Below are 16,001 nucleotides of genomic sequence, written 5' to 3' on the forward strand. Positions count from 1 at the left end.
AAGCCCAGATCCCTCCAAGTGATATTTTTTACATTCATAGTTTGTCAAGTCAATTCCTAGGCCCCTGTTTTAGCAGCACAACACATGAGGAGTGAGAAAATTAACTGGATAGGTGATTCATCATTGCTAGCACACTGTCAAGGACTCCCTCTGCAGCTATTGAGAGCAGGGTGGAGGAGGAGGACAGAGAGAGGAGGGGGGCGTTGTTTTAAATTATGGCATTTCATTCAGAATGCATTGTATTTACAGCGTCCCATTTTTATTTGTGGCTCCTATTATCCGCCGAAACAGTTGTGCATGAAATGTTATTTGTGACAGGGGTGACCTGCGAGTGTTTTTCCACACAGTATTTCATAGTCGGGGCCTTAACTGTACCTTTACCGTACGGTAAGCACAAGAGGCTGTCACAGCTGCTGTTGGCAGCCTTGCTAGTGGAGAAATATCACCTGGAAACAGAGCACTCCATTCCACCGGCCCCCATCACTCCAACGCCTGTCGCTGTAATTAAGTTGAAGTCAATGATTCTGAAGCGATGGTGAGAAATAAACATGCAAACACATGCCAGCATTTGCAGCCAGGCACCAAGAAAGAGAGGGTGGGGGGAAGTGGGGGGGGGGGGGGGGGGGGGCGATACCATTAGAAGCATATAAACCACAGATCTAGATCATGTTCCACTGGAATTTACATTTGAGTTTCATTAAGCCAGTTTTGATTATATTGATTGAATTAGTCACTTATTAGCTTCCCATTTATTTTCCCTTTTTTTTTTTTTTTTTTTTTTTTTTTTTGAAAGTGCCGGTATTTATGAATAGCTCCTGGTGGAAATGTTATCTGACAAGAGGTGCTGTACGGTAGTTGGAGTCTGTCGAACAAAACACGCTGTTTGCTTTTCCCAGAGCATGACAGGTTGTTTCCCCTGCAACAAAGCCATCAAATATTCTGTGTGATCCAACATTGTGTTGAGGGGAGGCCTGCTGAGTGGAAAGCCGGAGTTTGTTAAAGCAATGATTTATGATTAATGCCAACTCTAAATAAGGGACAAAGTGCCTACAGTACAAATCAATTACAAAGCTACAACAGCAGACCTTTCCCCGAGGTCTACTAACGTCTCTAGTTGTTATGGTGATTTTATTGGAGGTGGGTGATGCATGCACATAATGCATGCAATACATCTATATCAACCTGAGCTGGAGCCAACTGTAATGCTTTTGATCTTTGATTAGTTATTTTATTGAGATAAAATGGGACTTTCATGTTGTGCCACTGTATAAGCAGAGTGCATTTTATATCTCCACGACGACGCCCACCTCAAAATGCAGACAGGACTGCACCAAACAAAACAAATTACCACAGGAGTGGCTTCTTAAAAGTAGGCAATTCATTATTTTTATGAAGTCAAATTATAAACAAATTTTAATCCATTAGGCAACCATCCATTCTAATTAATCAACAGGAGTGAACTCCATCTGAAAAAGGAGAAAGGTTGTTTACTCTCTCCACGGACCAGCGGTGCATATTTCACCATCTTCTCCTCTCAGAGAAAAAAAAAAAAAAAAAAAAAACGTTCTCCAAATTACAAACCCAAACTGTGAATCCTAACACTCGACTTTTGGCGCGTAGATGTTTCCAGGGCATTTGCAGATGCTTGAAATAATCTCCAATGTTTTTGCTCAATCTGCTCTGAGGATGGGTGAAATAAATACTTTAAACTAATTAATGTAGGACCAGCTGTTCCCAGCATTTGGCTGGCGTTGGTGAATATTGATGGGAGGGAGAGGCAGGGCTGTTCAGCTCCACTCGCTGTTTGTACAAGATTCAGCCTGCCACATAAACAGATATGAATACTGGATGAGAGCAGAGAGGTGCTGTGCACAACACAGCCAGGGTTCCACGTTACAAATAAAACTTTTCCCCCCTTTCATTAAATTAACAATTAAACAGCTGATGGTGCAGACTTCCTGTGGTGATCTTTTTAGACTGGATGTGTTTAATAAACTGTCTCCCTGCAAGATGGTTGCACTTACAAATTGCTGGCTTGATAAAAACTCATCGGACAAAAACATGTGTCAGATCTGATGGGGCAACAAACGGCAGTGTCTGACATACTGTTTTAGTTTGACCGGGCCATATCTGTGTCTATGTTTGCCTCCTGCCTCTCTCCCTCCCTCTTCTGTTCCTCTTTCCTCCTCTGAGGCCTGGTGGAGAGGCTGGACAGCAGATGGCAGGGCCCTACCCCTCTGCCGGTGATGAATGGAGGATGATGTCATCTTGGGTTTGACAGGCACCCGTGCGTGCGTACACAAAGGAAGCCCGAGCCTCTGGGGTCGAACTGCGGGCCTGCTTCTGATTTTGGTGTCCACATGACATCTCTTAAATGGGGGGAAGCTGGATTTATGTCCTGGTTGATATTGTTTAACCCCACACTCAGGCCTTGAGGAGAAGCAATACAAAGGAATCTCTAAGGGCCCAGTCCACTATATTTCTGAGAGGAGAAGAGAGAGCTGGGATTGGTTGCTGGAAATCAATACAGACCCAGTCATCACTTCTGGTCAATTGGAGTCAGGGTCAATATGTGTCAGAGTCGTCAAAAACATGTTCTTAAAGTTTTACATATGTTTTTTTGTATGAATGATTAATCCATTTTCATTGTGTTACTTGTTTTGCAGATGACAACCCAATGTGCACCCCAACAGCAAGAGACAGCTATGAGAGGTTGTCATTGGCCGGACAAGCTCTGCCTCCTGGCTTCCCCTCACCCTTTCTCTTCCCAGATGGCTTGTCGTCAATAGAGACTCTCCTCACCAACATACAGGTACAGTATTGTCCTCTGACAAGAGTTGTGGCCTTATAACAAGGCAGAGTTAGCACATTTTGACACAATTGCCTCCAACAGAAGGAGCCAGAAGTTTTTATTTACTCTATACCTTTAAAACCATGTATTCAGGCCTTTTAAAGCCACTATGTGTCAAATTTTTGATGTGATTATTGCATCTAGAAATGATTCTGAGGCCACAGGTTTGTGTTGATTGAATAATGAGAAAATCCTGGGGCAGTTTATACGCCAAAATTGAACTTTTTCAAATTCTACATGTAGAAGACTGTCTTCTTCGACTTTAGCTCAAATAGCATTAAAACATCTGTAGCAGGAAGTAGTGTTACGTCCTTAGATTGCGATGAAAAGTAAGAGTGTGGAGGTCAGGGTTGATGGTTGGGCATACAGAGTATTTTACTTTGTCAATAAAGACTTGTGTATGTCTCATCTTCTTCCAAAGGTCAGCAATGGTTTTCTTTTGAAATAACGTCAGACTTCCTGTGAATATAATTACGGCCATCTTTTCAAAAGCTACGTTAGGACCACAGCTGCACACATCTGTAAACCTGCTCACCTTTACAATGCCCATCAACACAGACACACAGGCATCAGCTCAAACACCCTCAGTCAGAAAGATGAATGTATTTGCCGTCTGTCTGAGTGTAATGATGTGTGCACACTGCTGCCCTTCTCATTGCACTCGTACCACCGGCATCAGAGTCCTGCCTCTCTTTTGGCTCTGCGCGGTAATTAGAAAGCCACAAGTAAACCCGTTGTGAGCTCACAACACTCCGCTAAGTCATCTTTGATAATGATCGTCGCCTTGAATATTTATATACAAATCAACAAAATGAAACCAAGCAGAAAATGAAGATAAAGCAACTTAGAATAAATTGGGGTCAGAAGAATCAACAATTAGTAAGATATAGCCCAGCGCATTTGATATAATTGCATGTGGATAGGGAATAATTGTGATGAAAATGGCCGCTGCACTTTACTGCTTTCATGTGAAAACGCAGTATCTTTCAATGCGGGACTGTCAGGAGTATATTTGGAATGGCAGTAATGTAATTGATACATGATGAGATACTTGTCATTCATATTATTCATTCCTGCTGCGCTGGGTGAGGAGCTTGAAAATGTGCTACAGAGGCTGATTCTGTATATTTACACCAATCCAGTTATAAATGTCAGCTGTGTAAAAGAAAATAGAGATAGCCTGAAGATTAAAGATGCTGAACTTGCCTATACTGTATAAACCTTTTTTATCCAATTCTTAGTAGACTGGAGCTTTGACCAAAATCTCAGTGTTTCCTGCTGCATTCTTGGATTTGTTTTCTCTCCTGCTTTGCCTCAGAAAACTCCAAAGTGTAATGTTCATGCTCAGTTGTATTTCACACCTTTGACCAAAAGGGGTCAGACATACTCAGCACTCTCACATTAGCAATCATTATTAATTATTTTAAGAACTACTAATACAAAAAAAAAACTGTGGTAGATCTGTGTTCATGTTACCAGAGCTGAGCTGTGAAGTAAGCTGTTGAGCTAAAAGATAATGACATCTTCTCTGATAAAAGAACCGGCAAAGGTGGTAATTCGCCTGAAAGGAATCCTGAAGCAGCAGTCAGCTCTTGGCTGGGCAGTACAAAGAACTGCTGTGACATACTTTCAGTGTGGTTTGCTGTCACTTCATCTTGAAGCTCTTAAATAGCCCACATCACTCTCTTTCTTCCCCTGCTCCCCTCTCCCCCTTTTTTTTTTTTGTACAACTCTGTGATATGTGTGTGTGTGTGTGTCTGTGTGTGCAGGGCCTACTGAAAGTGGCAATTGACAACGCACGGGCTCAGGAGAAGCAGGTGCAGCTGGAGAAGACAGAGCTGAAGATGGAGCTGTTCAGAGAGAGGGAGCTCAGGGAGACTCTGGAGAAGCAGCTCGCCATGGAGCAGAAGAACAGAGGTAGCGCCTGACGACTACCTGGCACTGTTTCCTCCCTGTCAAACGCGCGCGCGCACGCGAGCATGTGTGTGTGTAAATGTGTGTACTTACAAGGCGGTTCAGGCCTGCGCTCATGTAGACGTGATAGCTCCTGAATGTGCGTACACAGCTCTGCATGCATGTTTAATGTTTGACATACTGTACAGTAAGCTGCTGTGTGTTTCTTTGGTTACGGTGATCTGCTTAGCGCCGGTTTCCCTGCTCTTAGACAGTTCACATAATTGGAAATATGCATTAACTTAAGAGAAATTTGCTCTCTGTCTCATGTTAAATGCATTAACTTCATATGCTAACTGTGTCGTTTATGTTTAATGAGAAAAATTCATGAAAAATATCCCAATAAACGTATCAATTTGCTTGAACTCCCTCTAGCAGTTTGGTAAGTCACAGTCAGTATTTGCTCAGATTTTCTTTTTTAAGGAGAATCTTTAGATATTATGAAATATTAAGCTTTAATTGATTTCCTTTTTTTTCTATCATAGAGTGCGAGATAAAGAGACCTTATTATCATCTTTTCCTGCTAGAATACGATAGCCACCACAACAGTAATCAGATTTCAGACCGTATAAGGCTAAATAAGGCTCCGCTAATTTGTCCCAGAGCTTATTTATTGTTAATGTGGTTTCCCCCCCCCCCCCCCCCCCCCATCTTAGCAATCATCCAGAAGCGTCTGAAGAAGGAGAAGAAGGCCAAGAGGAAACTCCAAGAAGCTCTGGAGTATGAATCCAAGAGGAGAGAGCAGGCTGAGCAGACTCTCAAGCAGCCCTCGCCCACTGACAGCATGCGTTCACTCAACGGTCAGTCATTATATGAAAAGCAGACAGCGGCAAATCCTCACATCTGAGAAGCTGGATACAGAGAGAGTGATTGGCATGTTTGCTGGAAAAATGATTGTTCAGTAATCAAAACAGTTGGCAATTCATTTTCTCAGTTATTCGACCAATTGTCGATTAATAGTTTGATTAATATTTTGATGTTTTGCATGGAAAAACATCAAAATATCATGTGCCGAATTGAGTCATGTGGTGTGCATTTATAAGACGTGTCAATCAAGTACTGTGGAGGCTGAAAGTAACTACTACATTTACTCAAGACCTAAACTTTAATACAGTTCATTATTTTTACGTGACAAGCTGGAGATGTTACTGTAATTAGTTTGCAAAGTTAAGATTTTACACAGATGCATGTGATGCACAGTAGACAGGAACGAGCTACCTTCAAATATATGTTTATTTCAATATGTTAGTAAGTACGTAAGATCTTAATCTGCATTTGTAGTGACTGTGTTATCATCAGCTGACTGGTGGAGTCTGACACCAGCAGTGTACAGTATTAGTTCGAGTTATTAGACCAGTAACAAACTAAAAATAAGACTATTAATATTTAGTTAAAGTAAAATTGTACTTCTGACACTACATTTGTACCACCACTACACTTCTGTACTTTTATTGAAGCGAACGTTTGAACGCAGGATCTCACTTTTAATGGATTATTACACCAAACTGTTATGTTTTTCCCTCCGCTGATCATAATCACACAGAACACAACATCTCATCCAAAATACACCTTCACATCCATGCATCAGAGAGATATAGCTTGAAGGCTCGGCCTCTTGTTTTGAATGAACGATGCTGTGAAACCGGCACTGTGATAGGTGGATGTCAGGGATGTTTAACGGTGGTGATCCCTCTCCTCTTGCAGACTCTCTGACCCCTGAGATGGAGAGTGACCGCAGCAGTGGAAGAACAGATGCTGAAAGGACAATACAAGGTACAGGGGCTCAGATGAGACAATAAATCTCTCTCTCTTTCTCTGGCTCTCACTCTTGCTCTCTTTCTCTCAGTCTCCCACCCCTCCTCTCTTTCACTCTCTTGCTCTCTCTCTCACACACACACACACACACACATACACACACACTGCTTCAGTTTATGAACATTAGTGTTTCTGTGCCTGCTGTTCAGGCATACAGCTCACCATCTGGGCCACAGCACTAGGTCAAGATCATTGGTTTTCTGTAGAAATAATATTGTTTTTTCCTTGACTTTTAGTGACTCTGATGCTTTTAGGAAACACATATTTGTGGGAACAAAACTATGTGCAATACAGTTGGTAAAATAACGAAACTACTAAGTAAGGTTGCAGACTAAGAACGAAAGAAGTGTTTTGTTTACAGCTCAGGAAACACTAATGAGTCATAAAACCACAAAAAGCAGTGGAATCCCCCCTTTGATAGTAATAAAAGGGGGCAAATCAATCCATTTTATGAATAAGCCTTGTACATTTTTAATGGTTTGTTTGTTTGTTAGCCTTGGGGGTGCAGTATGTGTTTGGGGAAGGGCGCTCTAGTGATAACCTCTGTAGACTGTCTGCTATCTGTGTTTACCCAGATACAAGACACCTCGCAGAGGTTGAATATCCTCATTATTACTCGAACGTCTTCCTTTAATACGCCTCAGCTGCGTCTGCTCAGAATTGCCCTTATCAGCGGGAGAGGTCCCAATTTATCCGCGAAAAATGCTCCGTGTAATTTGCTGTGAAAAGTGGAAAATATTCATCTTTGTGTGCAAGAATAAGTTGGGTCCCTTTAACTCTTTAATGTTTGATTATTCTACTTGAACTGATATTTTGTGAAAGGGCAAAAAGAAAGAAAATGTACTAAGAGAAATGATGACTCCTCCTTAATTAAATGTCATTCAGTCACTGTGGGGATCTGAAAGAGTTTGATGTCTAAAAAAGGAAATCCATATGTCATCATTTAAATACAAAGATAACTTCCAGATACAGCATAATTATAGCCCCCTATTTCATACCAAATTAGTATATTTAGCCACTTTAATTTTACACTTATATGAAGAGCTGGCTCTTTGTAGTGTAATTGTATCAAATTAAATGTGATAAAAGCTTTATACTTATAGTGACAGCGTCCATTGTCCTGCTTATATATATTTATAGTCCCAATTCCTTTTTTTGTTTTGATTTTATATCTATCCCTGTTAGAAATGGAGTTCATACGGCCATAGAACATATAATTTTTTGGTCTCTCAATCACTCCGATCATTGCCTCGAAGAGTTGAATGAAGGAGGAAACTGAATAACAGTCTGCACTTTGTGTTTTTGTTCAATTAGAGAAGCATTTGTCTGCCACCCATGTCTCCTCTGCTCTACTCTGCAAGCCTCGCTGTATAATTAACCTCAAATGGCAAAAAATGATGTTGATAAATTACACAAGCAAAGGGGGGAAAAACAAGCCTATCACTCGCATGAAAGCCGAGAGAAATGTGTTGGTATATTCTCAACTCCCAACCTAAGGGAGGCGAATGGAGAGAGAGGGAGAGAGAGAGAGGGAGAGAGAGAGAGAGAGAGAGAGGGAGAGAGAGAGAGAGAGAGAGAGAGGGGGAAAAAATAATGAGGGCATAATTTTAGAGAACTAATTATTTCTATTTGTCTTTTGTCACACTTCTCTAATTCTGCGATATTAACACAGTCTGTGTTTATTAATTGCTTTTACAGTGTTTTGAATCGGGTCCAAGAGGGAACGTGGGTCTTTTCACAGGCAGACAAGCTACTGGGACTGTACCTCGCCAGTACTGCCTGGCAACGGTGCACATGTGAATATCTCTCCCAGTATCTTCTCTGGTTCCCTGCCGCTTCCCACTCGATGTGTTCGGCAAGTTTACACGACCCTGTGCACAGAGATAAAGTTCTTTGTTGCAAGATTAAACATCAAAACAGTTAAAGTGAAATTAAAATTAAATGAATGAATGTCACTGAAGCAAAAAAGACTGTAATTAATGGATCCCTTAATTGTCTTCATAAAATATTTGCATGGGCATAATTTGCATAATTTACATGTATTAATTAATCTTTCAAAGGAATTTTATGCTGAGAGAAGCCAAAAATTCCCTTTGTTTTATTTAGCATCTAATGAAATATTTATCCTCTTTAATGAACTTTTCATCTTGATTTGAATATAAAAATACTAAAGTTTTAACATATTTTAATGAGGCAGTCTTTCATAAAACAACGTGTCAAGACGTCACCACATTTTTCTACGCGTGTATGCAAAGCAGATGTTTCAACATTTGCGCTGATATTGCGCGCCGATTTGAAAAAAAAAAAACGGATTTGAATCGGTACCATTTGCTTAACAAGCCTCATTACCGATCCCTCGTCTTTCATGAGGATTTTTTTAATCTATCAGAGGTAAAAAAAAAAAAAAAAAAAATGCTGCAAAGTCTTAACCACAACTGTGAATCTGAGCAGGCAGACAGGCTGCGAGGTGAGTGTGTGTGTGTGATGTCTCATCTGCTCTTGTTATTGAAAGGCGTGTATGTGTGTGTGTATCAAGTTGTGCATCCCGGCCCACACTCTTAGTTCTCTCCGCCGGCCCCCTCCTCGGCTTTATGTTCTTCGTGGCGCTGCATTCATGCTGTAATGACTTTTACACAGAACTTGGTGGTTGTTGCTTGAATAGAGGCAGCCAGAGTGCAATGCCTTTGAGACCTACGGCAGTGCTGGGTAATTAGCCTGTGTGTTTGTAACCCCCCCCCCCCCCCTCACCCTTCCCCACAACACACACATACTGCATACACACACACACACACACACACACACACACACACAGAAACACATACACAACATGCCTTTGTTTTCTCCTCTCTCAATGCACGACAATACATAAAACACTGGCTGGAAGGGAGAACAAGACTTAATTGATAAAATATTGATATTTTAAGAGGTGCAGATTTCAAATCCAACAAAAACAAGTTTTAATTCTGAGCTGTAAAATCAGAATTTTTTAAATTATAGACAATAATCTGATACTGAAAGCTTGTGTGTGCCGGCAGAGGTAAACATACTGTTAGACATTGCAACCAGGTGTATCCTCCACGTCTCTGTAGAATAGGAATCAAGCGTCGTCTCTGATGTCCTGCGCGGCTTGTGTCATGTCCAACAACTTGCGCTGCTAAACGTCTTTGTGTGCGTTTGTCTTTAACATTGAATTATTTAGACGCGCTGCCATAGAGAGGTGTGCTTCTTAAAGGCATTACTGTAGCGTTCTTCCAGCGGCGGAAATGTGAAGGTAATAAACGTCAAACGTGCTCCTGAGCTGTGCCTAACAGATGCTTTTACCAGCTCAGCGTCGCAGCAGCCTCTGCTCGCTCAGGCGAACACTCAGACAAGAGTGTTCGCTGAAAATGGACAAAGCTCGTTAGGTTAGAGGTGTCTGGAGATAACGTGGCAGAGGAATGTCTGCCGTTTTCAATAAACACTATTTCCATGCAGGAAATGTCACTTAGAGAGAGCTCTACATCATGAGTGCAGTATTATGTTCAAACAAGCGTATCAGTAGAGATGTCTTAAACACATGTGGCATGCAATTCTGATGCCTTTGAGTGCTTACCATAGCTGCTTTTACAGTGTGTGCCTTGTCGGTAATAAAATATGCATTTTACAGTGTGATTATATCCTGAATGATGTGATGTATAGGATCTTAAATACAAAGATTTAACTGTTTTGAAGATAATCCAATAAACGGCATAGTTCACACATGATCATTGCTTCTATTTGTTGAATCTGTATTTTTCTCTTTATTACTGTACATCATGTTTAATCATATTTGTCACAGTTTCTCACTTTATCTCGTCCTTATATCGGTTTTTAAATCCATAGTAATGCGTCTGAAATCGAAAGACTAGAGGGCAACATTTTGAAGTTACGTTTCATCAACAATCACATCCTGAACAGTGCATTTGCGTCAGCAGGATGTTAGCTGTTGGCTAATCTTTGGCTCCTGTGTGTCCTCTGTTGCAGATGGAAGACTGTTCCTGAAAACCACAGTGATGTACTGATAAGGCTGCGAGGAGCTGGAGGAAATAAAAATTTAAAAAAAGGAAAGAAAAAAAAAAAGAAAAGAAAATCCATGAAGATTCTCAAGAGCCCTTATCCAGGCTGATTTAGTAGTGGAAAGAAGTCAAGCTGCTTGTAGGAGTTCAATGGAAATGTTGCTGTGTTCACCCAAATGCTGGAGGATGTTGTGTCTGAATGTAGAGTAAGAAGTCCTTTTTTTCTCACAGAGGCCAACATTAAAAAGTTTGATAGAGCGGCTTTTGACGTAACAGTTTGGCCAACGTGAAGGATAAACATATATATTGAGCACAGTAAAAATGTACCCATGGTACACTGTTGGTAATAGCCCATAAATTCACAGCACTGAAGATTTTTATACTGTATCTCAGCCAGCGAGAAAGCTTTGAAAAAGAAATCCGACTGAAGTTTTGTTTTTGTATTTCAAATTGAATTTTGAGAAGCAAAAAAATGACACGTGGAGATGAACCTTGTGAGGAGGAGAAAAAAAAAAAAAAGTGAATCTATCCATGTGTTCATCAAAAGAGAAGACTGATGTTTGATTTTCATGTTTTCTAAATTAGATGACAATACAATCAAGTTTCCTTTTTACCATTGTTGTACATACAAGATCTGATGATAATGATAGGAAAACTCACTATCGAACCCGAGTGGATTGATAAGGTATGTGTATATAACGTTAAGAGGTATTGTGTATGCAGTAGAGCTATTAGGCAAACAATACCACCATTTATATAAACCTACAGTTTTGTTTTGTTCTATTTCTGAGCCATCATTCTTTCCTATAGCTGCCATTTTTTGGTGAGAAAGCATGCAGGCATGTAAATGTTTGTCCTGGAATTATGATATTTAATAAATCCTATATTGTGCTGAACAAATACTAGGGTTGACTCACTCAAGCCCAAATGATTTTGAAAACATAATTATCAAACATTTCACTTTCAAATGAAGACTTTTGCTGTCAATAGTACTGTAATCTTTGTAACAGAGGTAATATTTCTTGGAATTTACTGTACATTTTTGTCATGAGACACTCAAAATCAGCACCTCTCAATGCTTTTTTAAAAAAAAATAATGCAAACTAATTATGATCACGTGTCAGCTTGAGAAACCGAAACAATCAGTCATGACACAACTTTTCAAAACTCAACGCCATTTAATTACATTGCTCAAATCCCTGTTCAACCCTTGTACACAGACTTTTTCTTTTTTTTAATGATATCCTGATGGAGTAAAAAAAAAAACAAAAAAAAAACTTTCATAATAAGTTATCATTTTCCTGTTACTTTCCCTGAAGACTTTTGGATTTCGGTGCTGAAACACCTGTGTATATTCTCTAGACATAAGCTGATGTCAGTCCTTTTAACTTCAAAACAGTTTAGACCTTATGTGTTACAATCAGGAGAGGAGGAGTGTCCCATGTTCACAATGTGTTTGTTCTTTTTGTTCTCAATGGAGTGTCTAGGTCTGTTGTCACTGATAACTTATATAGCTTCTCGAATCATCTCTTCATTGTACTTCAAATTCAAATAAAGTTAACATGTTGATGATAAACTATGTGAGTTAACTGTGTTTGCCCGATGCTCTCGGACACACTTCCGTGCCGTGCCTCTGTTGACGAGTGTCTTTTTTTTTTTTTTTTTTTGAGGAATCCGGTGCAGAGGTGTAGAAGTTGCACATGACACTGATTTAACATTCCAGATAAAGCTCGATACTGGAAAGGCCACCTACACAATAAACTTGTAGATCATCACCGCTGAGACCGCCAAACATAAAGAGTCGAGATGATCTGATACAAATGTAGGCAAGTGTTGGGGGCAGCTCTTTTTTTTTTGTGATTCTGAATCATTGTTGTGTTTTTGGCGTATTCTTTTTTCGAGACCTTTACAATCAACCTTCAGTCTTTTAACTCATTTCTATGTATTACTGTATGTATGGCCTAAAAAAAAAAACATTGCAGGTATACTGTACTAAAAATAAATGAGCATATTGTTCTTCTCTTTGTATAGCGGTTACAAAAAAAATGTATTCAAATGATGAGAATATCTTTTAAGTTTCCTTTCTTTCCACTGAGTGATGATTGAGAGTGTGTGAGTGTACGTGTGCCCTTTGACTTGCACGTGTGAGTGTGTTTTTTTAAATGCATAGGCTAATCCTAGTTAAAGTATGTAAATGAGGGTGTTACCGAGCTCACTGTAAATAAATTATTTCATGTGTACTTTGAAGTGTATGACACTAATTCACTATATAGCACCATAAAATAAACAGCACTCATTTAACCAGTTGCACATCGCTGTACGCTCATGCATCATATTATTTGCTTTAACAACATACAGAGTTGCCCAAGAAGTTATATCAAATTATTCTGTTTTGTATATGTGACATTGTTGTGGCACTTCATGCAGATTTCCTCGCTTTCTTGTAATTATTATTTGCACCGACTGCTGTTGAATGACGTTATTTGTTTTGCTCTAAAGACACAACAGTTATCCACAGGGATCATTTCAGAGCAACCGGTAACAGGTACAGCTCTTAAAATGCATAAAAAAAAAATACAAAATCGACATTGAGAGACAAATTTCTCTAGTAAGCAATTCTGAGTGAAATGTGTTGACACAGCATGCTTGGCCCATTCCCATTCTGCATGCTTTTTAAAGCATGGCCGTAACACAGCCACAGAGATGAATAATTGACTGATTGCTGCATAATTCAATGCTGCATTGTAAAAATTCAAGGCCTGAAATGTTTCAAGCTTTTCTTCTTCTTTTTTTTTTTTTTTTTTTATTAAAAATGAGGTTAAAGTTTCAATCAACCTTGAAAGAACAATATGACACACAAAGGGCAATCAATCATGAAACCATGCTTCTGGTTGAGTTCAAACTCATACTGACTTTAGCGGCTCCTCTCAAAACTTGCGCTCGCTCTGGAGTGAAAGAAACGTCCACTTTATCCATTTAATGACTCAATTGCCCCCCCCTTCACTCTATTTTTTTTTCTTTTTTTTTTGCTGCAGTGAAAGATTCACTCTGCTCACTCCCAATGAGCTTGTGAGACGTGGGCTGTTCACAGCTATTACTCAGATATTCTGTTTATTTCTCTATCTGATGCCTTTTTCTGCACTGGCATCTGAGAGACGAGGCCCTGCAGCTACATGTTTCATATCACTGCACATTTTGTAATAAATTCAATTCAGTACAAATATGACCATGAGGCATGAAGACTTTAAATACCAAATGTGCATTATAGCTGTGTTGTTGCATTTCTCTTCACTGTAGTGTGGAAAGCACAATGCTGATTGCATTATTCAAAGCCGTGTGAGCTGTGTGCCTTATTTACTTGGCTTGACTTGGAGATGTGCTCACGAAGACATCATCCAGACGGGATTATTCCACATGATCCTGCCTCTTATTTCACTGTTGGTTTGCCTAATGTCATATTGCACAATTTTGTTGTTATTTTGTGCTTGCTTGACCAGCTGAGGAAACATTTGTCCAGACACCGCTGACGGATTTTTTTTTTTTTACACTTTGAGGGTCAAAAAGTTTCTCAAGAGAGAAATGAAGTTGTATTTATACTTCCGAATAGTGTCAACTGCATTGTTAACCCTGACTGAGCTAATTCCTCGCTCATAATCATGACCAGGTGATGGCCGTTTAGTGAAAGCAGTAATATTGCATGTCTCTTGATAACTCAGCGGTGCCCTGAGTCTGTGGAGAGACATTAGGAAGGTGCAGGCTGATAGTCTGAAAGATAGGACTAATGTCACCTAATCAGATAGACCATTATGTATTAGCGAAACTACAAAACAGTTTTATCTGACAAGGGCCAGGCCACATTACCTAAATTAACATTTTGCAAGCATGAACATGGAAGCCCACAGAGGCGAGGGGAGGGCTATAGGACTGTGCGCTTAGACATTCGGCAGTAATTATTAATTTATGATTGTCTCTGGTCTTAATGAAAATGAAAGCCAGGAAAGAGAACAGGGAGGGATAATGTGGCGTGAAATTGAGTTTCATTTGTACAGGGGCCACCTTTTAACTCTGCGCTTCTTAGGCGGAAATGGAGCCGAGCACTCCTCTCTCTCTCTCTCTTTCTCTAGAGAATGTGTTTCAGTGGTTTTTTTTTTTTATTTTTTATTATGCTCTCTTTCCTTTCAGTCTTTCACTCAGAGCTTGTTCATATCCTCTCATCCTTTTGTGATATTTGGGTCCAACACGCCCTTTAACATCTCCATTACTCTCATAAGGCCTTTTCAAAATGACACAAGGCTCTTTGATGTCTGATAACTATGTCAACAAGTTTCTTGAATGGAAATGTCTCAGCACAGTGCTTCTCTAATGTCAACAAGGCGACGCAAAAAAAGGTCTCGGACCAAGTTGGATGGAGAGGGTCTGAAAGAAAGGTAGACTGATTTACACAAGATTGTATGGAATATAATACCCTGTTGATACAATACAAGATGGAATTAACTGTAAAGGGATTTTTTTTTTTTAATGCAGGCAGATGCTGGCAGTATTGATCCCTGTGGAGGGTGGCATGCCAATTTAAGGCTTACCCTAGTGCTATACTGAAGTGATGGTTAAACAGCAGGGATGCTGGAGGGGATAAAGGTCTTAACACAAACATATGCAGATATGATAGGCTTTAGAAAATGTATATAATATTTTGCAGAGATTACATTGAAATAGCATCCTAAATATTCTTACACTGGTTTCTTCATTATAACCACTTTCAGTTTGCAGGTAAACCGATACACTATCAAGTCCAACTTCAAGTTCCACCTTTACTGGCTGCCTCAAACTTTGTTAAAGGATATGGCTGGTGATGTTCTATATTTTTCTGATTGTCAACAGAGCCAAACCAACAATGAACTGATCCTACTTACAAGTAGCCTATTGTGTGCGTATCCAAAGCCTGATATATCTTATTCCTCTGTGCCGTAGACCTCCGGTGTTGTCCAAAAACTATTAAAAACACGCCAATTAGTCACACCGTTGCACTGGGTAACGTGTTCCTTCGCCCCGAAGATTACGGTCATATTAGTTTGTTTAGAAATAGCTCTAAAGACTAATAACAGCGATCACATTTTCAGTCTCCGGAGAGTAGTTCAGTGTACGGCAGACGCCATTTTTCAGATGCTGTTTACAGAGCTTTGCTAGCTTGTTGTGCTACATATCACAACCTCTTGACTTTATACTAACGTGATTTACAATATACAGTGTAGTACAAAGTCAAGAGGTTGTGATATGTAGCACAGCAAGCTAGCTGGAAACAAGCTGTCAACACAACTCTGACATATTATCACCTTTTGGGTTGATACAGC

General features: G+C 39.9%; 1 protein-coding gene across 3 annotated transcripts in view; it reads left to right on the forward strand.

Moving 5' to 3' along the window:
* dachd (dachshund d) overlaps positions 1 to 10,705 on the forward strand; it is a 111,741-nt gene extending 101,036 nt beyond the window's left edge. For all 3 annotated transcript variants that reach the window (XM_042427120.1, XM_042427119.1, XM_042427121.1), the window contains 5 exons: positions 2,667 to 2,812; positions 4,621 to 4,768; positions 5,461 to 5,604; positions 6,509 to 6,577; positions 10,622 to 10,705. In XM_042427120.1, coding sequence (XP_042283054.1) covers positions 2,667 to 2,812; positions 4,621 to 4,768; positions 5,461 to 5,604; positions 6,509 to 6,577; positions 10,622 to 10,659 — 545 coding nt within the window. In that variant the 3' untranslated portion in view covers positions 10,660 to 10,705. The remainder of the gene's footprint in view (positions 1 to 2,666; positions 2,813 to 4,620; positions 4,769 to 5,460; positions 5,605 to 6,508; positions 6,578 to 10,621) is intronic.
* Positions 10,706 to 16,001: the final 5,296 nt, after the last annotated feature.

The sequence above is a fragment of the Thunnus maccoyii genome, chromosome 11 (assembly GCF_910596095.1).
Source record: "Thunnus maccoyii chromosome 11, fThuMac1.1, whole genome shotgun sequence".
NCBI classification, from domain to species: domain Eukaryota; kingdom Metazoa; phylum Chordata; class Actinopteri; order Scombriformes; family Scombridae; genus Thunnus; species Thunnus maccoyii.